This window comes from Macaca fascicularis, chromosome 11 (assembly GCF_037993035.2).
Source record: "Macaca fascicularis isolate 582-1 chromosome 11, T2T-MFA8v1.1".
NCBI lineage: Eukaryota > Metazoa > Chordata > Mammalia > Primates > Cercopithecidae > Macaca > Macaca fascicularis.
This window is the reverse complement of record NC_088385.1, coordinates 7119801-7146370: the sequence shown is the minus strand read 5'-3', so window position 1 is coordinate 7146370 and position 26570 is coordinate 7119801. Positions and strand designations below refer to the sequence as shown.

The 26570-nt window shown below is 49.8% G+C and overlaps 1 protein-coding gene and 1 long non-coding RNA gene across 3 annotated transcripts in view; one reads left to right on the top strand and one right to left on the bottom strand.

The window, feature by feature from the left end:
- The window catches only part of LOC102133769 (uncharacterized), a 76559-nt gene extending 71732 nt beyond the window's left edge, over positions 1-4827 (top strand). Inside the window, exon 5 of the long non-coding RNA XR_001483236.3 lies at positions 4762-4827. This is a non-coding gene — a long non-coding RNA (uncharacterized lncRNA). The remainder of the gene's footprint in view (positions 1-4761) is intronic.
- Positions 4828-6001: 1174 nt separating this feature from the next.
- CD9 (CD9 molecule) overlaps positions 6002-26570 on the bottom strand; it is a 37865-nt gene continuing 17296 nt past the window's right edge. Inside the window, exons 2-8 of one of the 2 annotated variants that reach the window (XM_005569889.3) lie at positions 18741-18849; positions 12815-12912; positions 12050-12124; positions 9867-9965; positions 9628-9717; positions 8593-8676; positions 6002-6497 (exon numbers count right to left, since the gene is read on the bottom strand). In XM_005569889.3, the coding sequence (XP_005569946.1) occupies positions 6432-6497; positions 8593-8676; positions 9628-9717; positions 9867-9965; positions 12050-12124; positions 12815-12912; positions 18741-18849 (621 nt within the window). In that variant the 3' untranslated portion in view covers positions 6002-6431. The remainder of the gene's footprint in view (positions 6498-8592; positions 8677-9627; positions 9718-9866; positions 9966-12049; positions 12125-12814; positions 12913-18740; positions 18850-26570) is intronic. The other variant, XM_065523609.1, reaches the window with a different exon arrangement.

Here is a 26570-nt window from a genome sequence, read left to right as displayed (position 1 = left end):
AGCAACAATTTCAGAGATAAAATATTATTTTGAAATATTTTGGGGTTGCCCATAAAAATGTTCACTGTTCCTATTACTTAACTTTTACTAGCAGCGCCCACCCCATAAATAGATACAGAGGAGGAGAGAGCTGCTTCCCTGGGGATTTGCTTGCAGACCCACATTTTTATAAGCTCCTAGAGATGGAGGACAGCAAGTTCCAGTGGATGCAGGACATCTCTGTAGCTTCTCCTGGAGCCCCCTCTTATGTCCTGGGGCTCTCCACTCATGGGGAGCCCTTTTTCTGCTGGACAGCCCTGGTTTAAAGGGGATTCCTTTATGTTCAGCCAAAATCTTACCCGAGAGTTTCTGCCCATCAGTTGAAACTATGGGACAACATACGTTCTGGTTCATCTTATGGCCCTTAAGATATTTGAAAACAAAGACGGTTGTGTTGTTGGACGATCCCTCCCCCAGGCTACAATCCCCTGGTGCTTCACTGTCCTCTTGAGTGACAAGGTTTTTAGGCAGGCCCCCACCCCCCCAAAAAAAGTTCTGTCCTCTCCAGGTCTCTGTAGATGGTCACCTTTCTTCTTGAGGAATGGCCCCAGAATATAGCACCATATTCCTCTAGGGCCTGTCACATCTGTGGCTCAATTGTCTCCACCTGGACACCTCTCTGGATGCATCCTCTCTTCACAGTTTTGGCTTCTATTAAGTTTGTGGTAAGCTCAATTTCCACATCTTTTTTCAAATGAAATTTTTTCTTCATCCTGCGTTTATGTAATGGGTTCTTCCACTCAAAAGATGTTCCAGGATGTTCCTGTCAAGTTTCCTCCTATGATATTAATCCTGGAAGGCAGCCCTGTGTGAAATATGCAATGAAACTGAGAGAGAGTCCTGGATTCAAGCCTGTATCCAGCCTATTACCTATATGATATTGGGGCAAATATTTAACTTCTCTCAACCGTGTGTTTTCTCCAAATGTAAAATGGAATACAATATCTTTAACTCACTTGTCATTTTCCAAACTTCACGATAGACTGAAAAAAAACCTAAATGCTCATATTTTCTGTCTCCCTTAGAGCTATGAGTAGCCACGTGACAGATTTCTAGTCAGTGATGTACAAATGTGAGTTGACTTCCAGTTTGCCAGGGGAAGCTTTTGCATTTTAGATAGAAGAGATCACTGTGGCTAGCAGTTGTTTTTCCCCTACCTCTAGCTGTGAATGTAGAAATGGCTGGAGCTGCAGCAGCTACCTTATGACGGTGGGGTACAAGCCAAGAGAATCACAGAGATGCCATCTTCCACAGAGCGGAGCTGCTAAATCAACACTTCTAATTCCCTCCAGACTTAACATATGAGAAAAACCCTGTTATCTAACCAGTCAAATATATGCTTGCCCAGCTAACTTAAAGTGCTGTGGTAAGGACCAAGGGCTGCTAAACATATTGTATGGATGGCTTGATTTTGTTTACTTATTCCTGTTGAGATATATCCTTTGGGTGTCATATTCTATTATTCCAGTCTCGGAGATCTCTTTGAACTATACTTCTGTTACTCAAATTACTGGGTATTTCTCAGAGCCTTGTGAAATATACATATAACAATACAGTATTTAGTAAAAGTCTTTTATTTTTTCTTTTTGAGACTGAGTCTCTCTGTCACCAGGCTAAAGTGCCGTGGTGTGATCTCGGCTCACTGCAACCTCCACCTCCCTGGTTTTAAGCAATTCTCCTGCCTCAGCCTCCTGAGTAGCTGGGATTACGGACACGCGCCACCACGCTCAGCTAATTTTTGTATTTTTAGCAGAGATGGGGTTTCACCATGTTGGCCAGGATGATCTCCATCTCCTGACTTCATGATCCGCCCACCTCAGCCTCCCAAAGTGTTGGGATTACGGGTGTGAGCCTGTTTTTTTTTTTCTTTTTTCTTTTCCTTTTTTTTGAGATGGAGTCTCACTCTGTTGCCCATGCTGGAGTGCAGTGGTGGTGCGATCTTGGCCCCCTGCAACCTTCACCTCCCGGGTACAAGCGATTCTCCTGCTTCAGCCTCCCGAGTAGCTGGGATTACAGGTGCCCGCCACCATGCCTGGCTAATTTTTTGTACTTTTAGTAGAGATGGTGCTTCACTATGTTGGCCAGGCTGGTCTTGAACTCCTGACCTCAAGTGATCCACCCACCTCAGCCTCGCAAAGTGCTGGGATTACAGGTGTGATCCTGCACCTGGCTGTATTTAGTAGTATTCCAAGTTATCATTTAAAACGTTGACCAGGAAGGAACATGGCAGGGCTGCACAGGTAGAGACCTCTCCCCCTTGTATGACTGTGTTCACCGAACCATGGATATGCCTAATTGTGCTGGAATTCCACCTACACTGCTCCATCTTGTGCCCAAGAAGCTTATGAGATATCCTGGTCTACCTGTCAGTGAAAAGATTCCCTGTACACCTGGAGGACTCTAGGAAATGACAGCATCATGGAATGAGCCCTGGATCCATGTGGAGTCTTGGTCCCACCCTTGGCCACTCAACTCCATCCAAAGGACATAGGTTTGGAGAATAGGGCCTTGGGAGGACAGGGGGTTTATGGATATTAAAGCACTTTCAGTCCTTGAGGACATGGGTAATGTCTTTTTACTAAATCCAGCTGCTTTGATTCAAATTTGTTGCCCCTGGGCTGCTTTTTACAGTTGAGCCAAGAGGCCAACACCTCCATACAACTGCTTCTCTTATGCTCAAGGAGATTCTTTCTGGACCCAAAGCAGTTGTTACCTTTGGCAGTGTCTGTTGCCTTTTTGTGACCTAAACTTCCAAAAGGCCTTTGTTCCAAGGCCCTTCAGGAGCCGAGAGCAGCAGGCCGTCCTGGTTTTCCCCTAACTGCAGAGCTACACCTGGTCCTGTCCGCCAAGAGTCAGGGGAGGCTCGTTTAGGCCTGATTGAGGGTGTGGACAGCCCGCTCCTTTTGGGATGTCTGCCAGCTTGCAATGATCCCTTGTCTTCTGGCGCCAGGCCCGGTAATAGGTCACAGAGGGATTCTTTACTCCACACACCCCTCCCTGCCCGCTGCTAGCTGAAGGGACAGAGGTAGACATTGGACTCAAACTGGGTCAAATTTTTCTCTCCTAAAACTTCAAGTGGGGCTAATGGAGGTTGTCTCTGTGTAAGCTGGGGAGCTGGGGGGGCAGCCCTTTCCCAACCCCATGAGGACTGAGTAGCAAAGTTGGTCTCCTCGGAGAACAAAATGTAGCAGCACAGAAATGGAGAGCTGTAGGAGTTCCTAGTCCATGTTTCCAGAATCTTCCTAAGGCTCAACCGCGCCCGGCTGGTGTTCCGGAATTTAACGAGCCGAGGTCTATTCCATACTAACCCACCCTTCAGCAAAGCAGCAGCGTGGAAAGTGCGTGTCGCCTCTGAGACCTGCTTTCTCTAGAAGAAGCTGGCGACTACACGCAGGGCTGATGTTAGAACTCCTCAGGGGTCTCCTCCACTCCTACATAAAATGAATGGCTGGCCAGGCGTGATGGCTCATGCCTGTAATCCCAGCACTTTGGGAGGCTGAGGCGGGTGGATCATGAGGTCAGGAGTTCGAGACCAGCCTGGCCAACATGGCAAAACCCGTCTCTACTAAAAATAGGAAAGTTAGCTGGGCGTAGTGGTGAGTGCCTGTAGTCCCGGCTACTCGGGAAGCTGAGGCATGAGAATGGCTTGAACCTGGGAGGCAGAGGTTGCAGTGACCCGAGATCGTGCCACTGCACTCCAGCCTCGGCAACAAAGCGAGACTACATCTCTCAAAAATAATAAAATAAAATAAAACGAATGGTTGACCTGTTATTTCCACAACCGGAACAGTAGTCAGCCCTCAGATTAACAAGGGTCCTAGGGCCACAGAGCAGCAAGGACACTCAACAATGCCAACCCAGCTATTTTTTTGTGTGTAGTAAAATATATGTAATAATCAATTTACCACTTTGACCCTTTTTTTGTTCCTTTTTTGAGACAGTGTCTCGCTCTGTTGCTTCAGCTGGAGTGCAGTGGTGAGATCATGGTTCACTGCAGGCTTGACCTCCCAGGCTCAGGTGATCTGCCCAACTCAGCATCCCAAGTAGCTGGGACCACAGGTGTGCACCACCATGCCCAGCCAGTTGTTTTTGTTTTGTTTTGTTTTGTTTTTTAAAGAGATCGGGTCTTACTATTTTGCCCAGGTTGGTCTTGAACTGGGCTCAAATAATCCTCCCACCTAAACCTCCCAAAGTGCTGGGATTACAGGTGTGAGCCGCCGTGCTCAGCCCATATTAACAATTTTTAAGCATACAATGTAGTGGCACTAAGTATATTCACAAAGTTTTGCAACAATCACCACCATCTATTTCTAGAACTTCTTCATTATCCCAAACAGAAACTCTGTACTCATTATACCATAACTCCCTATTTTCCCTTCTCTCTAGCCTCTGGTTACTTTTAATCTATTTTCTTTATAAATTTACCAATTCTAGGTACCTCCTATCAAGGGAATTGTAGAATATTTGTTCTTTTGTGTCTAGCTTATTTCAATGAGCATAGCGTACTCAAGGTTCATCCATGTTGCAGCATTTAAGGTGGAATTCTATTCTATCATATGGCTATGCCATGTATTGTTTGTCCATTTATCTGTTGATGGACATTTGAGTTGGCACCTTTTGGCTATTGTGAATAACACTGCTATCAACTTTGGTGTTCTGATGTTTGAATGTAATGGCATTCAGGGACATTTTGATCCTTCTTTCCTGTTTTTCTTTTTGTAGTGTTAAGGAGGAACCCAAATGGAATTAAGGAATGGAAAATAAAAATTGGTTTCTTATGCCTCTGCACTTCACCTTTCTCCTGTTCATCCCACTCTGCCATTATTGCCTGCTTGCCTCCGAATGGCCCACGACAGTGCAGTCTGAGCACGGACCACACCTCCCATGCAGCGGTGGCTTTGTGATCTGTCCACCTGGGTAAGCTGAACCACACTTCCCAGAATTCTCTTCCTGTGTGTTTCCGGTTAAGAGTAGAGCACAGAGGAGAAACTTGTGGAAGGTTTGGAGGTGGGAAGTGAAGCAGCGGTCATTTCACAGCTCATACGAATTGTGACTTCTCTGCTGGCTCACCTCAGCAGAGGCAGGTACTAACACAGGGCCGGGTGCGGTGGCTCACACCTGTAATCCCAGCACTTTGAGAGGCCAAGGCGGGTGGATAGCTTGAGACCAGCAGTTCAAGACTAGGCTGGGCAACATGGCAAAACCCTTCTCTACAAAAAATACAAACATTAACCGGGTGTGATGGCTCATGCCTGTAGTCCCAGCTACTTGGGAGGCTACAGGGAGCTGAGATTGGGCCATGACATTCCAGCCTGGGCAACAGAGCGAGACCCTGTCTCAAAAAAAAAAAAGAACTGACACAGACGGATGTGTCTGCCTTCAAGGGCTCCCGCTCGGGCCTGTCCTCCCTTACGTTACGTCCGTCTGTCCTTCCCAGTTGTCTGCAGAGCCTGCTTAAGCAGCCCCAGTGCCAGTGACTGTGTTAAGGTCAAATTCCCACAACAAATCTCTTCAAACAAGTACCTCTTAGTGGTTCTGCTTCTCTGATGAAACCCTGATGGGTACACACTCATTTATTCATTCAACCAACAAATATTCACTGATAAAAAAATACTGAGCACTACTATGCACCAGAAACTGGGGGCTAGGCAGTGAATAAAACAAAGTTCTGCCACCATGGTGTGACGTGTACTGTCATGTCCCCAAGATATACGTGTCACACTGCTGAATGAGCGTCTGGGCACCAGCTGCTGGTGCTGACTCCTCTGTTAACACCGGTGTGACTCTGGATCAGAATCCCTTAATCTTTCCACATCTAGATGTCTTCATTAGTAAACAAACTGGGGTGAGCAATTTCCCAAACTACTTCTCATATAAATGCAGGTAGAGGTAATAGCAGTTGAAAGACATTTGCAAACCAAATAGCTCTCAAAATAATTAAAGGAAACCAAAACCAGTCCAGGACATTGTCATAATTTTTTATTATGTATCAAATTGTCGTCAATATAAGTTACAACTTGATTAAAGTCGATAGACATTTGTATCTATTTAAAGACAAAAAAATTCTTTATGTACAATATCTTGTCTAGAGTCTAGCAAATATAGTACCTTTCATTGCAGGATTTCTGCTTAATATAACAAGCAAAAACAAACAACTGAAAAAATATAAACCAAAGCAAACCAAACCCCCCGCTCAACTACAAATGTCAATATTGAATGAAGCATTAAAAGACAAACATAAAATAACTTTAGCTTTTATCTAGAAGTGCAGAATGAATACTAAAATTAGTGGCAAAAAAAAAACAAAATCAAAAACAAAAACCAAACAACCAACAAACAAATCCCAACAATCTTCATGGGTAAACTTTCCTGCTCAGGGATGTAAGCTGACTCTAGACCATCTCGCGGTTCCTGCGGATAGCACAGCACAGGATCATACTGAAGATCATGCCAAATATCTGGGAGATAGGAAGAAACATGAGGATCAGGGTGGTTTGATGTGAAGGCAGGCTGAGGGAAAGGGAGAGACACGGGTCACCCAGTCCAAGACAAATGACAAGGAGAATGGCATCCAGGAGGCCAAACGAGTCAGAAGGTACCGAAGCAGGAGAGATGCAGGCCAGATAACGAGAAGGACGCGGGACGTGAGGAATCTGGGGGGTTGGCAGTCAGGTGCACAAGCAGCTTCCTTGGGAACTTTCAGGGTGGGACAAGGAAGCTCAGAGCCAAATTAAATGCTCAAATTCCAGGTTTTCCTACAGTTCATACAGGTTAGTACTTTTGCGCTTGTCTTTGTGTGTATTTAATATTCCTTTTTTTTTTTTTGAGACGGAGTCTTGTTCTGTTGCTTAGGCTAGAATGCAGTGATGCGATCTGCCTGCCTCGGCCTCCCAAAGTGTTAATATTTTATTTTATTATTATTATTATTATTTTATTTATTTATTTTTTTGAGATGGAGTCTCGCTCTGTCGCCCAGGCTGGAGTGCAGTGGTGCAATCTCCACTCACTGCAAGCTCCGCCTCCCGGGTTCACGCCATTCTCCTGCCTCAGCCTCCCGTGTAGCTGGGACTGCAGGCGCCCACCACCGCGCCCGGCTAATTTTTGTATTTTTAGTAGAGACGGGGTTTCACCGTGTTATCCAGGATGGTCTCGATCTCCTGACCTCGTGATCCGCCCGTCTCGGCCTCCCAAAGTGCTGGGATTACAGGCGTGAGCCACTGCGCCTGGCCTTATTTTTATTTTTTATTTTTGAGACGGAGTCTCGCTTTGTCCCCCAGGCTGGAGTGCAGTGGCGCGATCTCGGCTCACTGCAAGCTCGCCCTCCCGGGTTTACGCCATTCTCCTGCCTCAGCCTACCGAGTAGCTGGGACTACAGGTGCCTGCCATCACGCCCAGCTAATTTTTTGTATTTTTAGTAGAGACAGGGTTTCACCATGTTAGCCAGGATGGTCTCAATCTCCTGACCTTGTGATCTGCCCGCCTGGGCCTCCCAAAGTGCTGGGATTACAGGCATGAGCCACCGCGTCCGGCCTAATATTCTATTTTAAAAGGTATTGTGATATCTTGGCTGGGTACAGTGGCTCACGCCTGTAATCCCAGCACTTTGGGAGGCCAAGGTGGGCAGATTACCTGAAATCAGGAGGTCAAGACCAGCCTGACCAACATGGTGAAACCCCATCTTTACTAAAAATAATTAGCTGGGTGTGGTCGCACAGGTCTGTAGTCCCAGGTGCTCAGGAGGCTGAGGCTGGGGCTGGAGAATTGCTTGAACCTGGGAGGTGGAGGTTGCAGTGAGTCGAGATCGCACCATTGCATTCCAGCCGGGGTGACAAGAGTGAAACTTCGTCTCAAAAAAAGAAAAAAAGAAAAGAAAGAAAAGAAAGAAAAAAGTATTATTGTATCTTTTGCTGCAAGGTACTTCATGCCTTTCTTAGACGCCGGAGAAAGGAGGCGATTCTCTCTTTGGGGGCAGTCTGGCAAGGGGGCAGAAGCGGGCGGGGGTGGGGGAAGACTCAGGGAGCCAAGGCCATCCCAGCGAGGACCATGTTCCGTCTGGGGCTTTCCCTCACGGGGAGAGAGGACATGACCCCAAGGAACCTGGTTGGCCGTTGTTGGTTTCTAGGGGCTGATTAGCAGGAGACCTCCTTCTGGCTGCCCATTTTCAGAGGCTCTTCAGGAAATAATTCCCATGCCGGTAGCCTCTAGTGAACTCCTTTCTTAGGGAGAAGAACAGCAGGTGCATGAGGAGACATGCTCTGAGGACTAGCAGCGCCAGCACTGCTGCCCATGTGCCCTGAACCTTAATGGCTAAGAGAGTCGACTCTGAAGAAACCCAGGGGAAACCTCAGATACTCCACTCAGGAGGTGAGAGGCTTTGATCAGAACGGCGGCCTCTCTGTCTCTCCATTCCCTAGTGGTAAAATGGAAATACTAAGGGCACGAGGACAAAGTGAGCTGACAAATGCACAGACTGCGGCAGTATCTGGGCAGAGCATGGGCTGAATCAGTGTGAATTCCTCAGTCCCCCTCCTGGGACGACGTCCCGCCACTCACCATGACCACGGCAATGCCGATGCCCACTGCGCCGATGATGTGGAATTTATTGTCGAAGACCTCTTTGATGGCATCAGGACAGGACTTGGGGAGACAAACCAAGACCTGGGTCACACACAATCCTTGCTCCCGGGGCACCTCCTTCCTCCCATGGCACCCGTCTCACCCGGGAGAACTGGTGGGCAGAGGGTGGGCTGGGGACAGGGGTGTTCAGGGATAAGAGAAGTTCTGGCTGGTGGATGGAAAGGGGAGCAAAGGGATGGCTATGCTAATGGATGCTAAACATTTGGGCAGGACATCAGGGAAGGAGGAGGGAGGGACAGGCCCTGCTTGGGGGCCTATTTCTGATACGGTTGTAAGGTCACTTTTTACTACTCTGGAGCTGGACATTAACTCCAGCTTACAGACAGGAGGCACTGACAAAGTCAGAGCGGGAGTCCAAGACTCAGAAGCACGCCTGCCCTCGACAGCTTCCAGGCTGGCAGCAGTGGGCGGTGCCAGAGCACTTGTCGTTCCCCTGGTCTGGCCTTTGTTTTATTTTATTTTTTATTTTTTATATATTTTTTTTGAGACGGAGTCTCGCTCTGTAGCCCAGGCTGGAGTGCAGTGGCCGGATCTCAGCTCACTGCAAGCTCCGCCTCCTGGGTTCACGCCATTCTCCGGCCTCAGCCTCCCGAGTAGCTGGGACTATAGGCGCCCGCCACCTCGCCCAGCTAGTTTTTGTATTTCTTAGTAGAGACGGGGTTTCACCGTGTTAGCCAGGATGGTCTCGATCTCCTGACCTCGTGATCCGCCCATCTCGGCCTCCCAAAGTGCTGGGATTACAGGCTTGAGCCACCGCGCCCGGCCTTTTGTTTTATTGCCCTTCAGTAAACAGAGGGCCCAAAGTAGGGGAGAAAGAGATGGGTGCCCTGGGACCCTTTCACAGGCAGACCGGGTCTTTCTGAAGCAGCACTTGGCTGCTGTCACTTTTATGCTTGCAGGGTTTGCCCACAGTAATGGTGCAGGGGCACCAGGATCTTGCTCTGAGTTTACCTTTATGGTCAAGGTTTCGAGGACATCCTTCTTGGGGCAGATGTCTGAGATAAACTGTTCCACGCCCCCAGCCAAACCACAGCAGTCCAACTACAGCGAGAAGGCAGGGATGGGGATGAGAGAAACACATTTTAAAAAGATGATTAGAATGTTTGCGCTGGTCTGGTACAGTCAGCACCGCTGTGTGCAGACACGGTCCGGAGTGAGCGCAGGAGGGTGTCTCTGCCAAGGCCACATACCGCATAGTGGATGGCTTTCAGCGTTTCCCGCTGGGGCTCATCCTTGGTTTTCAGCTTGTTGTAGGTGTCCTTGTAAAACTCCTGAACTTCCTTAATCACCTACGATGGGCAGACAAGAGAGGGGCAGAGGCGGCATTTTCACACCTTTCTCCACGAACAAATGTTACGTGTTCCATCTTGTTCTCTCTCTTTAAGCTCTCAGCCACGTGCTTGGACATCACTGGGCAGATGGCAGCTGCTAGCACTGCCTTCTCTCGGGGCCTTTGGGCACTTCCCATCTCCTCCCACGTCCTCCAGAAACCCGCTCTGGCTGTTTCTCCCTGTGTCTTATACTTTGGTCAGTTCTTCAGCTCTGCTTTGCTCCTCAATTGAATCTCTATGCTCTAAAGGATAATAATATTTTAAAAACTACTACTCCTGACTTGACTATTTCCTCAGGCTTCCATCTTCTTTTTCTCTTCACTTAGGTATGAGTTTTGGCAAATTACTAAACCTCTCTGTACGGAGTTTCCACATTTGTCTCTATAGCTCATAAGTTATTGTGAGAATTTAAATGAGATATTGCACGTTAAGCCCTTTGCCACTATGTCCAGTACAGAGTAAATCTGGAGGACGTGTCAGCTATTGTATTATAATATAGGGGATATATTATTATGTGCCTGCATCTGGTACATCCCAATTTGATGCGTATCTGTCCCTTTGATGCTCACCCACATCCAGTTAACAGACCAACAGCCAGCATTTTTCCTTCAGCATCTTTCTGACATTTTTCACAATGATCCCTTCCTATTTCTATGGCTGTAGCTGTTATTGCTTGGATACTTTTATTTTTTTTGAGACGGAGTCTCGCTCTGTTGCCCAGGCTGGAGTGCAGTAGCCGGATCTCAGCTCACTGCAAGCTCCACCTCCCGGGTCTACGCCATTCTCCTGCCTCAGCCTCCTGAGTAGCTGGGACTACAGGTGCCCGCCACCTCACCCGGCTAGTTTTTTGTATTTTTTTAGTAGAGACGGGGTTTCACCGTGTTCGCCAGGATGGTCTCGATCTCCTGACTTCGTGATCCGCCCGTCTCGGCCTCCCAAAGTGCTGGGATTACAGGCTTGAGCCACCGCGCCTGGCCTACTTTTATTTTTTAATAAAAATATTAAAAAGTATTAAATGCTTTTTTAATAAAAATATTTTTAAATAAAAATATTAAAAAATATTAATAAAAATATTAGACCCTTGGCTGGTCTAAAAGTAGTGAGTTATCTCAATGGATTGCTCACGTCAGTTACAGATGGAAGTCCTTGTTCTATTTTTCCCTGCTTCCCACTACCGTACTTGACTAGTCTCAAGAACAAAACAAAACAATAGGGTTCCTGCCTCCAGCATCTCTCTTCCTTCCCCCTTCCTGCTGAACATGACAAGGTAGCCCTTCCAAAAACACTACTCTGATATGGCCCATCCTGGTCCAAAAGTCTGCAGGGCTCCCCACGTAAGCCCAAGCCCAGCCATGCTCAACCTCTTTGACTGGAAGTCCCCTGCCTCCACTAACTTTCCTCCTGAACACATCTCTCATTCAAGGTTTCACGGCTCCCTTGTCTATGAAGTCAAAAGAGATTCCCTTCCCCACCCCACCTTTTCAAATCCCATAGTACTTTGGATATAAATCACCTCTATGACCCTTGTCGATTTCATGTCTTTTTCCCATACTAGATGGCCAAGTGTCCGGAAGTGGGGCCCATAGTTCAAACATCTGTGGACCTTGCACAGGCTTGGGGGCAGCACTTGGCTCATGGGGGCAGCACTTGAACGTGTTATTTATAGATCAGAGGAGGAGGCAAGGGTGTCCAGCCCACAGAAAGCCTGTATTTTCTGAGTAATCTTTCTAAAAGTTGGGGGAGAGGGCTGCTGAGGTGTGAGACGGACAGACACACACACACGCACAGGCCCAACGGGTAGTTCCTGAACATCTACTATAAGCCAACACCATGACTGACACAATCTCGCACAGGACAGTAAGCGTGCTGACATTCCCTGCCCTGAGGAGGGCATGTTCGCTGGCACACAGGCACGCGATGAGATAAGGGGCCTGGTCAACAGCTGAAAGCGGAACAAAGTGCCCGGCCAGGACTTGCCCCCTGCTTCACTGTCCCCCATCCCCCAACTCCCAAACCCAAGAGATCTCATGGGAAAAACCTACCTCATCCTTGTGGGAATATCCCCAGATGGCCGCAGCTATTTCAATGGCGAATATCACCAGGAGGAAGCCAAAGAACTGGAAGGCAGCGAGGGGACGGGGTGAGAACAGTCCCAGCCAACCAGCCAGGAAAATCAAAGGGTATTTTGGGACAAGGAAGGACAACTCCCTGGGGAACAGGCATCTGGTGGCACAAATGAATAGCCTAGAAGGGGCAGGGAAGAAGTTCACAGAACAGGCAGTTAACCGAGCCCAGGACAGAGGCCACAGTGAGGCAAGGTGCCCGGACATGAGGAAAGAGCTGAGCACAGCCGAGCCCAGAACTAGCATTTACAAGGCGTTAGTTAAGAGTCAGTGAGCAGGAAACTACCATTGCTCACAAAAGACGCAGAGATTTGGGGAAGTAAAGGGAGTGAATCCACTCCATGGAGTTTGGAAAAGATCAAAACAGATTTTGAAACAAGAAGAACAAGAAGAAGAAGGCAAAGGTACCTGTGGATTCAGGGAAAAAAAGCAAACGTGGTCCTCGAGAAAAGGGGGAAACAAAGTCCTTTTAGTTGCCTAGGGGAAGCGATAAGACAGGCTCCAGAAAGGAAGAGGGGCTATGCTTCACACTGGGGAGGGGCCCAGGCTGAGGACAGCTCATGCCCTTTGGGTACCTTCTCGACCCCATCCCCCTCCATCTGTTCTGTGGGTCTGGGTCTGGGCCTGCTGAGGTTTTGGCGGTGGGAGTCAGGGTGGCCGCGGGGATGCGGAGGGGAGACTCACCAGTCCCAGCATGCACTGGGACTCCTGCACAGCCCCACAGCAGCCCAGGAAGCCCACCAGCATCATGAGGGCGCCGGCTCCGATCAGAATGTAGACTCCTACGGGAGGACAGAGGAAGCACACACGTGTGGAGACATCAGTTCAGAGGCTCAGGCATCTTCGGCAATTTGTTTCCCTCTGCCTAACTCCTGCCTCCCCGACTCCTTATTCCCCTCCTCTCAGGGAAGAAGTTCCCTTTCCTTAAAATACAGCCTCCTCTTCCACCTCTGCCCCTAGGTCTCCTTCCCACCAGCCTCTCTTCCACGACTCTACTTCATCAAGCCTATGCGCCTACCTTACCCTCAGCCCTTCTGGAAGGTGCCCATTAGCCCTCAATCCAGGACAGAGAATATCCATGGGCATCCCCACATTGGGAATGCAAGCTGCTGCAGTCTCTCAGCTCTTTCCAGCAAGATGAGTCCACTCAAGCTCGTTAGCATACACCCTCCACACTTTGGCTAACTTCTGGGACCCTGCCTTACAGAGGATGCTGTCAGAGCAGATTTCCAGCAGGAAGGGGCCGTGCACACCTAGGCACCCCCCTACCCTACCCAGGGGTGGGGGGAACCAACTCTGCCTGTTCCCAGAAGGCGGGCCTCCCTGCCCTGTTGCTGGGTGGTGGTGAGGCACACACAGTTAGGAACGCCCCAAGGCACCTCTTGGCAAAGGTCCAATACCTGACTCTAGTGCAAAGGACACAGATCTGGGTGTCAGAAGACCCTTCTTTGGCCCTAACAGCGATGCTGATTGCTGTGTGACCTGGGGTAAGACATTTTCCCTCTCTGGGCCTCAATTTCCTTACGAGTAAAATTAAAGAGGTATGTTGCTGGAAATTTCAAAAGATCTCTATAGCATGCTAACGGGATCTTAACAGTCGCAACTCAGTTATTCCAGGTTCAGGGTGAAGAGGCTCCTCCTTGCTAAGGAGAGGATGAGTGACACCATCCCTAAGCCCTTGATTTGAGTGGCTGATGGGAAGGAGGTGAGAGAAGGGCAGCGACTTCTATAACTTTTGCCCAAACCCAGAACAATGCAAACCCCTGGGACAGAAATACAGTGGAGCAGCACTGGCCCCATTCGCTCCACAGCCCACCAAACGCATGAATGCCCAGAGGGGCTACCCCGCAGTTCTATTCTTGGGAAGCCACAGCTGTCCTGCAGGGACTACTCCCTTAATCAGCAGCCCAGACCTACACAGGCCCCCTGGGAAAACCAGCAGAGCGGTCTCTGCCGCCCTGTCTTGCAGGCATGTTCTGTTTAGCCTTGGGAGAGGCTACTGTCACGTGTCGAGAGCACCAGCTCTGTGACTCTGGGGAAGCCACTTCACCTCTCTGTGCAATAGTTTTTTAGTCTGTAAAACAGGAGTAGCAATAATGCCCACTTCCAGGATTGCCGTGAGGATTAAGTGATATAATCCACATGTGCACAACGAATGCTAGCTGTTGTTAATTATACCATGAGTAACAGTCGTTCATAACCACCGCGGCGAATGTGAACCTGCTGCTGTCTCCCTGCGGTCCTGTCATTGGGACCAGAGACATCCTTGAAGTAGGGGCTGAAATCGCACGCGCGAGAGAAAGTCTGTGATGTTTCCCCACGATGCACAGCAGGACACTCGATGAGACCCCTCGGCAGGTGACACACTGACTTCACTGTCCCACATCTGCACCCGAGCAGGGCTGAGGCTTTGCAGGCAACAAACCACGTAGTCTGCCCACAGCTGAGGCTCACGGGCAGCACAGAGCAGAATGCACACAGAGAGCGTTTGTTCCTCCCCCTTCTCCCCCACATCCGTCGTGAGGTCAAGTCACGTGGGGTTACTGGTTACTGGCAAACCCCACGGTGCAAGAATATGGGTATTGTTCTTGTGCATGCCTGGCCCAGACTGGGCACGGGGACAAATGTAGCTTGTCCTCAAGTCAGGTCGCATCTTCCTGGGCAGTCAAACGCTGTGAGGCCACAGGCTGGGCTTGGGGAGGCCGTGCAGCCCCACGCATGGGGCACTGGGTAAGAGGGCAGCCTCCTTTGGTTCTCTCACATGGGGACAGAGAAAAGGCCCCAGTTTCTCCCCATCTCATGGGGGCAAGTCAAGGAAGGATGAGGTCACTCCTTTGAGCTCCATAGCAGGGGCTGAATAAACAGGAGGTATTAAGAGATCAAAAGGATTTACAAGCACATGAAATACAGTAGAGTGGGAACCAACAGGCAGACATGTTTTCTCTAAGTCCAGATCCCAGTGCATGAACCTGGTGGTCCTGGCAGAGGCCAAGGGAGTTGGATTAGCTGCAATGAGCTACTAAAGGGAAAAGTATTTCCCACGCAAAGAGAGAGACCATTCTCCTAATGCGGCTTGTGGTTAATATTAAATATTCATGCTAGGGCTCAGCAGAGGAAGATTTTAAGATCAAGGGTTTTGTGGGCTTTAAATCTTGCGTGGATGGCCACAGATCTGCAGTGCCTAGCTTTAGCCCTCTCTAGTCAGGGGAAAAGGGAAGCGATTCCCTGGCAGCTGTGTTTGGGGACTCAGCAGCAGCCAGCAAGCTCTAGGGCAGCTCATCTGGAAGCAGGCCCCATGGAAGTCACGGAACCACTGCAGGGCTTGGGCTGCTTTTTCACAAGGGCTGTTCAGTGCTTCCCTTTGGAAAGGCTACTCATCGCTTACACCCCAAGCTTGTGAGCCAGGGCCGCTGATGACAAATGACAAAGTGCTCCTCCTTATACAACAAGTGAATGTCAGCTTGCTGTCTGACTCATGGAAAAACTTATCCATCACAGAGCCTTCTCTAGGGTTACGGTATGAATTTGCTTAAGGGTTGTTTATTCCGCTTTTTTCAGGCTGACATTACAGGCCTAGGGGAAAAAAAAAAAAAGGCTGGTGTAGCAGCAGTAGCATAAGCCAGGGTGTCCTTTACACAAGAAATGGAACAGTGTTTTTCACTGTTCATCAGGGCTTTCTCAGCTTAGGCCAGGGAGAGGACACAGCAGGCGCCAGTCCCCACACCAGCTCTGTCTTGCAAACAGCATTCACCACGCCCATTTGTGTGAAGGAGAACAAAATCCGGTAGGGCGTCTGGCCTGGAATAAAAGTTTATTATATCCAAATAACTCCATCAGGTGTTCAAAGAAACCCCACCTCTGCCCCCACTGGTTCCGTCTTTGTTCCCCACCCTCCCGAGTTCACAGGAATAAGTGCCACAATGGAATTCCATTTGTCACACACTGTACTTCTTTGCCTCAGAGGGGAGTGGGTGTGTAAGCCGTGCTGGTTTCAGGAGGGAGAAAAATGAAGCCCAGAGCAACAAAATAAACTGCCCCAGGTCACAAGCCAGGATGGGGACACCAGCTCACTGAGGCCAAGTGTCGCATGTCCTGAAAATCACCAGGCACCTCGTGATGGATAGGGGGCTGGCTGAGGAAGTGGGGGGCATTCGCGGCCTCTGGCTGGAGCCCTCCTAGAAGCCCTCATTCAGCAGCCATGGTTCTGGAGGGACACCAGGGAGCTGGGAAAGGCTGCTGGCCTAGGACCAAGAAAACGAAGTTCCCCAACATGCTTGCAGCCTGGGATTAGGGATCTTGCTGACGGGCTGCATCTCCAGGCCTGGACTGGAGAGAAGGCCCATATAAGGCCGTCAGCCGTTCTGGACTCACCACGGACTGTCTGCGTGTTGGGAAGATTTTCACTTGCTTTTCTGCCTGGTGATATACTTTTTCTCTACTTGGTAAGCAGTGGCCCCACTGGGGAAAAGACACCCCTGGGCTGTTCGGGTTTCCTGAAAAGTCAGCCGCACGGTCAGGCTGGCCTGTGGGTTGCTCTGCAGATAGCTGGTGGCCCAGTGCAAGGGGTGGTCACCCCATGACTCTCCCTTGGAAAAGCAGCCAGGGTGTGGCTGGCACTCCAAGCTCATCTGCTAGGAGAAGGACTCTTCCTCCCAGTTCCATCCTCTTACCCATGAGATTCTTACCTCCCACATCTGAAAATATAAAGAATCAGCCATAGACGCTTTGGGTAACAGAAAAGAAAAAGTGGTTTGTTAGAAGCAGCCAGGACAAGGGAGGGCCGAGTCTCTCTTTGGAGACACAGGCACCGGCCACAGGGCTTTTGCTTAGGAAAGCGGGCCTGACTGTGCCTGCTCCTGCCGGCAGACCTGCTCCCCCAACGCAGGGCTCTCTTCTGGAACACGGTGGAACATGGTGTGGAGCGTGGAGAGTCTTCCCCAGCTCCTGCACCCGGCTCCTCCCTCCCGCTCTGCATTCTAAGCCTGTCGCAGACTCGCAAAAAATGTTCTGTTGCTAAAACAAGTCAGGGCGCTATAGAAACCTTTTCCCTAAAACCTCTGTGTGTATGTGTAGTTTCTTTTTAAACATACGTTGTGCTTTCTCTCACTTTCTTTCCGACAATAGAGAGACACACCCCAAAAAACTCCAGCTAACAATAAAAGGCAGTAAACCCAGCAAAACTATCCACAGGGCTCAAATGTTATGCAACCAATGAGCTGTTTTTAAAGACTCTCCCTACCCGGTTCAAGAGGTGGGAAAGGGAAGGTCTACACGGCTGGCCAGCCTGGCTTCTCCCCGAGGGACTGGGAGATAACTGTTTTCTCCCTCCTTTGTAAAAATAACTTTTTTGGTGGGTAGGAAGGAAGTGACCAAACTTACACTTTGAGCCTGACAACATGTCAGTGTCATCCTAAAAATAGGAGGTTTCCTTTGTTTCTCACAAATGAAAAGTTTCCTACCTCCAAGCCAGGCAGAATACAGCCACAGAGTCTGAATTCATGCCGACGCAGGCAACTGCGCTTGGCAAGCACCAGGATCCCCCTCCTCTGAAGGGAGCTGTGACGTGGTGATACAGCAACGAGAGGGACGGAATGGTGCTAGCAAGGCTGCCTGAGTGTAGGAAAAAAAACCCTGCCGAGTCTGTTCATGTTCAGAGGATCCCAGGCAGGTTTAAACTGGAAGCCTTTCTCCCAAAGCAAAAGTCGTTTCAAAAACAAACAAATAAAACTAAACACCACAGCATTTACCCCAGTACCAGGGGGTCCAAAGGGCTGGGCAGAGTCCATTCTAGTCCCTCCTGTTGTTGCTGTGTTTTCCAGGAGGCTGATGTTTTTCTGAGTCTCAGAGTCCCTATCTGAACAGTGAAGAGGAAGCCCATCTATATCTTCCTCCAGCACTGCAGATCCCCAGGACAAGGAATTGGATTAAGGAAATTATGCAGGATAAGAAAACATAATTAGGATAGAGCATCAGAGATGAGAACGGAGGTTTGTAAACCCTCAAGAATGGGTTCAACTGGCCGGGAGTGGTGGTGCACGCCTGTAATCCCAGCACTTTGGGAGGCCAAGGTGGGTGGATCACGAGGTCAGGAGTTCGAGACCAGCCTGACCAACATGGTGAAACCCTGTCTCTACTAAAAATACAAATAAAAATACAAAATTAGCCAGGTGTGGTGGCATGCACCTGTAATCCCAGCTACCCAGGAGGCTGAGGCAGGAGAATCGCTGGAACCTGGGATGCAGAGGCTGCAGTGAGCTGAGATCATGCCACTGCACTCCAGCCTGGGTGACACAGCAAGACTCTATCTCAAAAAAAGAAAAAAAGAAAAAAAAAGAATGGGTGCAACTTTGGCAGACACAATATCACATCAGAAAACCATCAACATGCCCAAGTTGGCCATCAGGAAAAGAAACCACATCAGTTAAATGCAAATTCACAGGCACAATGACACACACAAAAACTGCACAACTTGAAAGGGACACGACTGGCCAGTGTGGCCAGAGCAAAAGTCCTTCCCAAGCCCAAGTCCCTGGGTCAACTGGGGCCTCCAAGTTGGAGGAACTCCGTTGGCGCCAGAGTCTGAATTCACCGAACCTTCCCCGTCCCTCACCTGTGTAGAAGCTGGAATTATTATTATTAGTTTCTTGCTCGAAGATGCTCTTGGTCTGAGAGTCGAATCGCAGCCATAGTCCAATGGCAAGGACAGCAATCCCGGCAAGCTGCAAGACACACAGGACGCCAGCATTAATTCTGGCTGCCGGCAAAACGCAGTCCCCGCGCGCTGAAGGGTGAGACTTGCAAGGACTCTGTGACCCTCTGCCCCTCATAGACGCCTGGTAGCTGCAGATGCCATTACGGGGTGTGTTTGATTAATTCAGGTACTAAAAATACCAGCAAGGGAGGAATAAACAGTCACCTACCTGCCGCCCATTGGCCGCAGGGGTATTTTATAGGCAACAGAACACTATACAGCAGTGAAAACGAATAACTCCAGCTACACACAACACTGTGAGTGCATCTCACAACGCTAAACCAAAGAAGCCAGAGCCACAGGAACACACACAATACGATTCCATGTAGTGAAAAACCGCTATGCTGTTTAGGGATGCACGCAGAGCGAGATGCTTACATGTGGCTATAAATGATAAAGGAAAAGCATTGTCGTCAGGCGAGCGGTGATGTTTAGGTGGAGGAGGAAATTACGCTCAGGGAGGTGCCACGTGGCTGGGGGTGTCCTATTCTAACGGTTGACTTGGGTGATGGTTACGCAGTTACAGACACACATGCACCAGGGACGGCAGCTGCAACGTCCCTGGAGACCTGCTGCTCAGTAAATGACATGTCAGGGCCTCCCCTCGCTGGCACTGCTGAACTAGATGCTGGGCAGGAGGCCTCCTGCCAAGTCCACTCAGCGCCAGCTGAGCTCCCTCGTCGTCGCCCGTACCAGGGCTTGCCGGGGGAGTGACTCACAGGCCTCCAGTGTGCTAGCCGGCTGGACGTAGGAGTGGGTGGGCTCAGGTTTCGCTGGCCCACTCTCCTCCACAGAGGCACTCTTAGGCCAGAGCCTGCTCATCAGGGACCTTGGTTCTCAGCTATAGGAGCTGGTGATAGCCCACGGTGTGGATGGGCCTCTCTTTCCTTCCTTCTTTTCTCCTCTCCTTTCCCTCACGATATGGCAGTGAGTGCGGGCGTGCTGGGTAGACAGCGGAGGTGGAAACACTGGGAAGGGCCACCCAGACCTCCGCCTGCAGCAGTCACAACCTCACCTACCCCCGGGCACATAAGCAGATTTGCTTCTGCCAGGGAGGTGTGCTTCCACCACGAGGGGCTGCAGAGTCTGGCTTCATATTCTATTGCTTCCGTGTTCCCATCTGTAAAGCAGGGACTGTAAGATGCGGCCCTTCCCTGCCTTTTAGGTATGGCTAAAGAATAAAGGAGTTAATATCAGAAGTGCATCTGAAGAGGAAGGTACCAAATGGGCTCCGGGAGAACAACCTCACTTGACCAGCGCGAAGCCCCAGCAGCCCTGCACTCCCCAGCCTGTGGACTGTCGCTCAGCATCTTCTCAGCCTCTCAGCCCCACCTTAGGGCAGGCAGCTCCAAACACTGGTAAGGACCGTACAACGCCACGTGCCCCGCGGCTGGACAAGGCAGAGGATAAAAACGCACACAGGCACAGGAACTTTAGTGTTAAAATGAACTTGAGAGCTCTGAGTTCAAACATGGGTCCGGTTTTCCTTCTTAATAAAAGACAGGCCAGTGAGGGAGGGTCTCCTGGCCTAATGCAAAGGCAGCAAGCAGATCACTGCTTGGCTGGGGAGAAGCGTGAGTCTCCACTGTCCTGGACCAAACAGGGTACTCGCATTCAGACTGTGGGCTCCCCGACCACCAGGAGCACTGCAGTCAGCTTAGGTGGGGAGGCGGGCCCTGCTGGGAGCATTCTGGGCTAGAAGAGTTATGTGGCTTGAATCTACATACACAAGGGACTACACACACACACACTGGGTGGGTCTTGACTCTGTAGGTGGCAAGTCCTGGCCTGGGTCCCCGAGTCCCTGAGCGTTAAAAGTACAAAGGTGATACCTTCCCTCCTTCCATCCCAACCCCATGGAGGCCCAGTCAGAGCCCTGGGAATGGAAGACCGAGGCTGCTGGCCACCTTCTGGACATGAAAGTGTTAACCTGAAAACTGTAGGCTGGAGCTCAATTTTGGTCCACGGAGCTCAATTTTGGTCCACATTTAGCCACAACCTGTTTCTCATCCTGGTCCTCCCCTCTCGCCCTGGTCTTGTGATGCTCTTGCCGCACAGGGAGATAGTGAGACGGTGCTCATTACTGTCCTTTTTGCTCTAGGCTTGTGCTTATCAAGCAATTATCTCCAAGTCATCTTACCTTCCCTGATGAGTGAAGTTATGACCCCACCCCTTATCTGCTGGGAAAACTCCTAAGTGAGTTGCAGAAAAGAATGAAAACAATCCCAGGCCTGCCAAGGAACTACGCTGTAAGATGAGGTACAGCTACGCTCTGCACAGCAGCCTCTCATGGGCAGGAGCTGCGTCTCTCTGGGAATGTTCCATGCTCGGATGATGACAGGGTACCCCAGTGGAAGCTCCAGGGGTAAGGCCCCTTCCATCTTATAGAAAGCCCCACTGTCAAGGACCCTGAGTCAATAGGTTAAGTTGAGTCATTGACCTGGTCTCTGCACAGGTGGTAAGAAGGATGCTGGGCTGGAGAACTGGAACCAGGAGTGAAAAGGAAGCTCTCAGGTCTTATCTTGGCCAAGGGCCAGGCCAAGCCGGGAGTCGGGAGTCCCCTGCATTCGGACCCTACCTTAAACCTTACATCACGTTGCTTGGTTGTCAAAGCTACAACATTTCACTACAACCAGGAAGGAAGAGCAGCTGGCTCTGGAAAAAGGGGAAAAGCTGTCATAGGTCTCGGTCTCATAGGCTTAACAACTCACAGTAAGAGAGGAGAAAGGTTCAAGTAACCCAGAGAAAAGGGAGGGCCAGGGGCATGACTGGGAGCACTTGGCTCACGAAAATCAGGAGTGAACCCTGCTGCCTTTTCTGATAGAATGACTGAGTTAACTGGCTGGAGGGGATGCTGTGTGAACCATTAGCTGCCCCATTTTCTGTAACGCTGTTGGAGAAATTGCTCCAGTTGGCTGAGTCACAATGGCTTGGGGTCAGAGGGTCACAGGGTCACAAAACTTGTATAATCAGTGCCACCCAATAATGGCTTTCACGGTTGTCAGGCAGCGCTAAGGCGCTCTAAAGTACTTTCCAGGAGACCTCACTTTCTGGTGTGGCATAGAGGGGCTCCCCTCCCCCCATCTGGCTTTCACCCCAGCTGCTTTAGTTTTTGAGACAGGGTCTTGCTCTGTCACCCAGGCTGGAGTATAGTGGTGCAATCATAGCTCACTGTAGCCTTGGACTCCTGGGCTCAAGCCATCCTCCCACCTCAGCCTCCTGAGTAGCTGGGATTACAGGTGCATGCCCCTAATCCTGGCTAATATTTTAAACCTATTTTTTTTTTTTTTGTAGAGCCAGGGGTCTCACTATGTTTCTCAGGCTGGTCTCAAATTCCTGGCCTCAAGCAATCCTCCTGCCTCAGCCTCCCAAAGCACTGGGATTACAGGTGTGAGCCACTGCGCCTAGCTTCAGCTACTTTAATAACAGGAGAAACTAAATGGGAGGGGCCAGCGGCAAGAAACAAAGACAGCTTTAACCCTTAAAAGATGGCGCCAAGTCAATTATTCAGGGACTCCATAAATGAGAATATAGGGGTCCGGGAGGCCAAGGGGTCGACGGCTTCCTCCCAGGTTAATTAACAGACATGTGGCGGCATGCTGACCACGCAATCTCCTCGATGGCTGCCCCACTCCAGCCCACTATCGCGGGAGCACAGCAGGTTTGACGCGGATGCTCAGAGAGACAGGGCCCTGTTCCCAGGGCTGTGGAGAGAGGATGGCAACCTGCAGTATCCCCCGCTGGTCGGGCGGGGATGCAGGAGAGGGCCCGGAGCTTCCACTCCCAGCCCGCGGCCCTGCCCATGGTTTCCTCTTTTGTTTCCAAGAAAAGCCAAATGGAAACATTCTGGTTTTGCTGGGAAAAGCTCCTTTGCTATCTGGCCAAAAAACGGTTCCATCCCTTTGAGAGGGCCGAGAGGAAAAGGGTCACTTTTTCCCATTGTTTTACTGGAAATTTCTTCATTTCTTCACTGGTGCTAGGCCCTGAGAACACATGAGCCAAACCTCAACTGAGCCCAGTCTACAAAATACTTGCCCAGTACTTCTCCAAACTGTCAAGGTCATGGAAAACAAGGAACGACAGAAACCGTCACAGCCCAGAGAAGACTGAGGAGGCATGACAACTGTCCTGTGGTGTCCTGGATAGGACCCTGGAATAGAAACAGGACGTTACATGAAAAACTAGTGAAATCCGAGTAAGTCCGGAGCTCGGTTAACAGAGTGCACTAAGGGTGGTTTCCTAGTTGTGACAAATGAAACACGGTAATATGAGACAGTACAATGGGGGACACTGGGGAGGAGGGTGAGCGAATTGGCTGCACTATCTCTGCCACTTTTCTGTAGATCTGAAATTATTCTAAAGCAAAGTGTATAAAACAATAAAGAAGCGGAGGCGTCTCTCTTTCCAAGCTTCCTGTCTCCTTCAAGAACCTGCTCCATTAATTAACTTCTCTCCTGACCGTGCAGGTCTGCCTCTGCCACTTTTTTGCGCTTTGCGAAGACACAGGCAGGTCTCCCTAACCTCAAAATCCAAACAGAACAAAACCAAAAAGAGAACCCTCTTTTTCTTCAACCTCGCAGCTCCCTCAGGGTGCTCTCTGCTTTCCTTTCACCCCTGAGCGGGCGGCTTAACTACCTCCGAGTTCTCACTGGCTCATCACCGCCTCTCTCCCAACCCGAAAGAGGCCGCAAGTCTTAAGACTTTTGCTGAATCCTCATGTTTCGGGATCCCGCAGCAGCTGACACCACTGAACCCTGCCTCCTCCTTGTCTGCTCCTTAGATGAACCTCTCCAAGTTTCCTGAGTTAAGCCTCATGCATTGTGCCTCTGCTAGTACAAGTCCCTCCTCCTCCTGGAATGCTATCGTGGTCACCTAAGCCAAGCCTGCTGCTTCCCCACCCATTTTCCCCCACTCCTCCAAGCAAAAGGCAAATGCAATCCCTGAGCAAGCCAAGCACATGGGCAGGCCAGTGTCGCCTCCGTCCTCTCCTCTCCAGCATCCGCGCTTCGCACTCTCTGCTCTTCCTCTATCTGGGGCTTGCCTCCTGTCTCAGCAGAGCACAAGTTCCCTGAGGTCCAGGGGACCTCTGAGTCATTCTTTTATCTCCTCTGCCCCATACATGCTTTGGACGGATGGTCGTTAGTAAATAATTACTCCATGAATGAATGACTACTTCAGTGAAAAATTATCTGAAACCCACCCAGATCTCCTCTCCTGTATCCTCTTCATTTGGACCAGATTCCTTTCCCACCAGGCCTTTTATCCAGATCCATCTTCTAATGTCTCATAAGAGTCAGAAACCACAAAGAGGCCGGGCACGGTGGCTCACGCCTGTAATCCCAACACTTTGGGAGGCCGAGGCGGGCGGATCGCCTGAGGTCAGGAGATCGAGACCATCTTGGCTAACACGGTGAAACCCCGTCTCTAATAAAAATACAAAAAATTAGCCGGGCGTGGTGGCGGGTGCCTGTAGTCCCAGCTACTTGGAAGACTGAGGCAGGAGAATGGCGTGAACCCGGGAGGCAGAGCTTACAATGAGCCAAGATCACGCCACTGTACTCCAGCCTGGGTGACAGAGTGAGACTCTGTCTCAAAAATAAAATAAAATAAAATAAAAATAAACGAAACCACAAAGAACAATTATTTGCCCAGAGAAAATACTAAGGAAGACCCATGAAGGTTGGTTGGGGAATATTTGGGGAATGACAATGATTTCTCTGTTGGTGAAACATGTCCCAATGTGACTTATGGGCAAATCCTTATACAGACTTTTGAAAACCAAGTTTATAAAAAGCCCATGCAGGCTGGGTGCAGTGGCTCATGCCTGTAATCCCAGCACTTTGGGAGGCCAAGGCGGGCGGATTGCTTGAGGTCAGGAGTTCGAGACCAGCCTGGCCAACATGGTGAAACCCCGTCTCTACTAAAAATACAAAAATTAGCTATGTGTGACAGTGTGTGCCTGTAATTCCAGCTACTTGGAGGCTGAGGCAGGAGAATCACTTGAACCCGGGAGCCAGAGGTTGCAGTGAGCCGAGATCGAGCCATTGCACTCTGAGCTGGGTGACAGAGCGAGACTCTGTCTCCAAAAACAACAACAACAACAACAAACAACCCATGCATTGCTGTCCTCAGTCTTTATCTGCAATTCTGCCAGCACCCCTATCCCTCAAAGGAGTCCAGTCCAACACTGTCCTGGTCATCCCTTGCCACACCCACTCACCACTGAAAGCACAATTCACCAAAGGCTCCCACGCAAAGATGAGAATTTCAGTGACTCACACTGCAAAATCTTGCTGCAGGGACAGGTTCAGAAATCTTACACCGAAACACACACCTGGAGTCGAAGGAAACATTTCCAATTTCAAAGGAGGATTAAACAAAAAACATCGAAGTGTAATGGAGCTTAGGGGCACCTGGCTGCTCTGGGGACCCTATGCCAAGTGTGCAAAACCAGTTCCAGTTAGAACCTGGGGAGGTTTGTATGTACAGCCTGGCTTCCTGAAGGAAATTCTTGAAGTAAGTGTGCTGAAAAGGGGAAGGTAAGCCAGAGGAAGAGGAAAAGAGCAGTGGGTTGAATGAAGAAGGTGGTTTCAGTGAGGGGGAGGGCGTACTGCATACCACTTCCCCAGGTGGGAGAAGCCAAGTTTGCCTATGGGACAAATCCTACTTGAAAGAAGAATCCTTTGTAGGCAAACAAACTGGGTGCTCTTGGCATGGGCCCCCTTTTCCTCCAGGTCCCCTCTTCTGTAATATGACCTGACTGGCCATACTCTTTGTTTTTTTTTTTGAGACAGGGTCTCACTCTGCCACCCAGGCTGGAGTGCAGTGGTGTGACCATGGCTCACTGTAGCCTCGACCTCTCTAGGCTCAGGTGATCCTCCCACCTCAGCCTCCTGAGTTGCTGGGACTACACGTGTGCACTACCATGCCCGGCTAATTTTTAAAATTATTTCTAGAGATGAAGTTTCCCCATGTTGTGCAGGCTGGTCTCAAACTCCTGGGCTCAGCAGATCCACCCACCTTGGCCTCTCAAAGTGCTGGGATTACAAGCATGAGCCACTGTACCCAGCCCATTTTTTAAAAAGGATACAATATTTGTTACGCTTCCTCTATTCAGCTGTCTTGGAAAGCCCAGAAAATGGGGAGCAGATCATTGTTCACGGCGGTTTCTCGCTGAGGACTGCCTCAGCCTTGAGGTGGCCACATCTACCACTTTGGGAGGGGTTGGAGGTGGGCAGTGGTGAGTGGATGGAGTCCAGGAAGGAGGGATAACTTTCTTCCCAACTTCCCATTGTCCTCCTGGAAAAGCAGTGGCTACTTGGTTACTCTGCTGAGCCCATGGTCAAAATGATACACAATTTTCAGCAAGGGACAGGTGGCTTAATAGAAAGAATAGTGAGCTGTTACCTGCACAGCTGTACCACCTAGGGCCTGGTTCTATATGGGGTGGGCATCAGAATTATCTGGGGAAATACTTTATTTTGAGACAGGTCTCAATCTGTCACCCAGGCTGGAGTACAGTGGCACAATCTCGGCTCACTGCAACCTCTGCTTCCCGGACTCAAGCGATCCTCCTACTTCAGTCTCTCAAATAGCTGGGAACACAGGTGGAAGCCACCATACATGGCTAATTTTTTTTTTTTTTCATACTTTTTTTGTAGAGACAGGGTTTCACCATGTTGCTCAGGT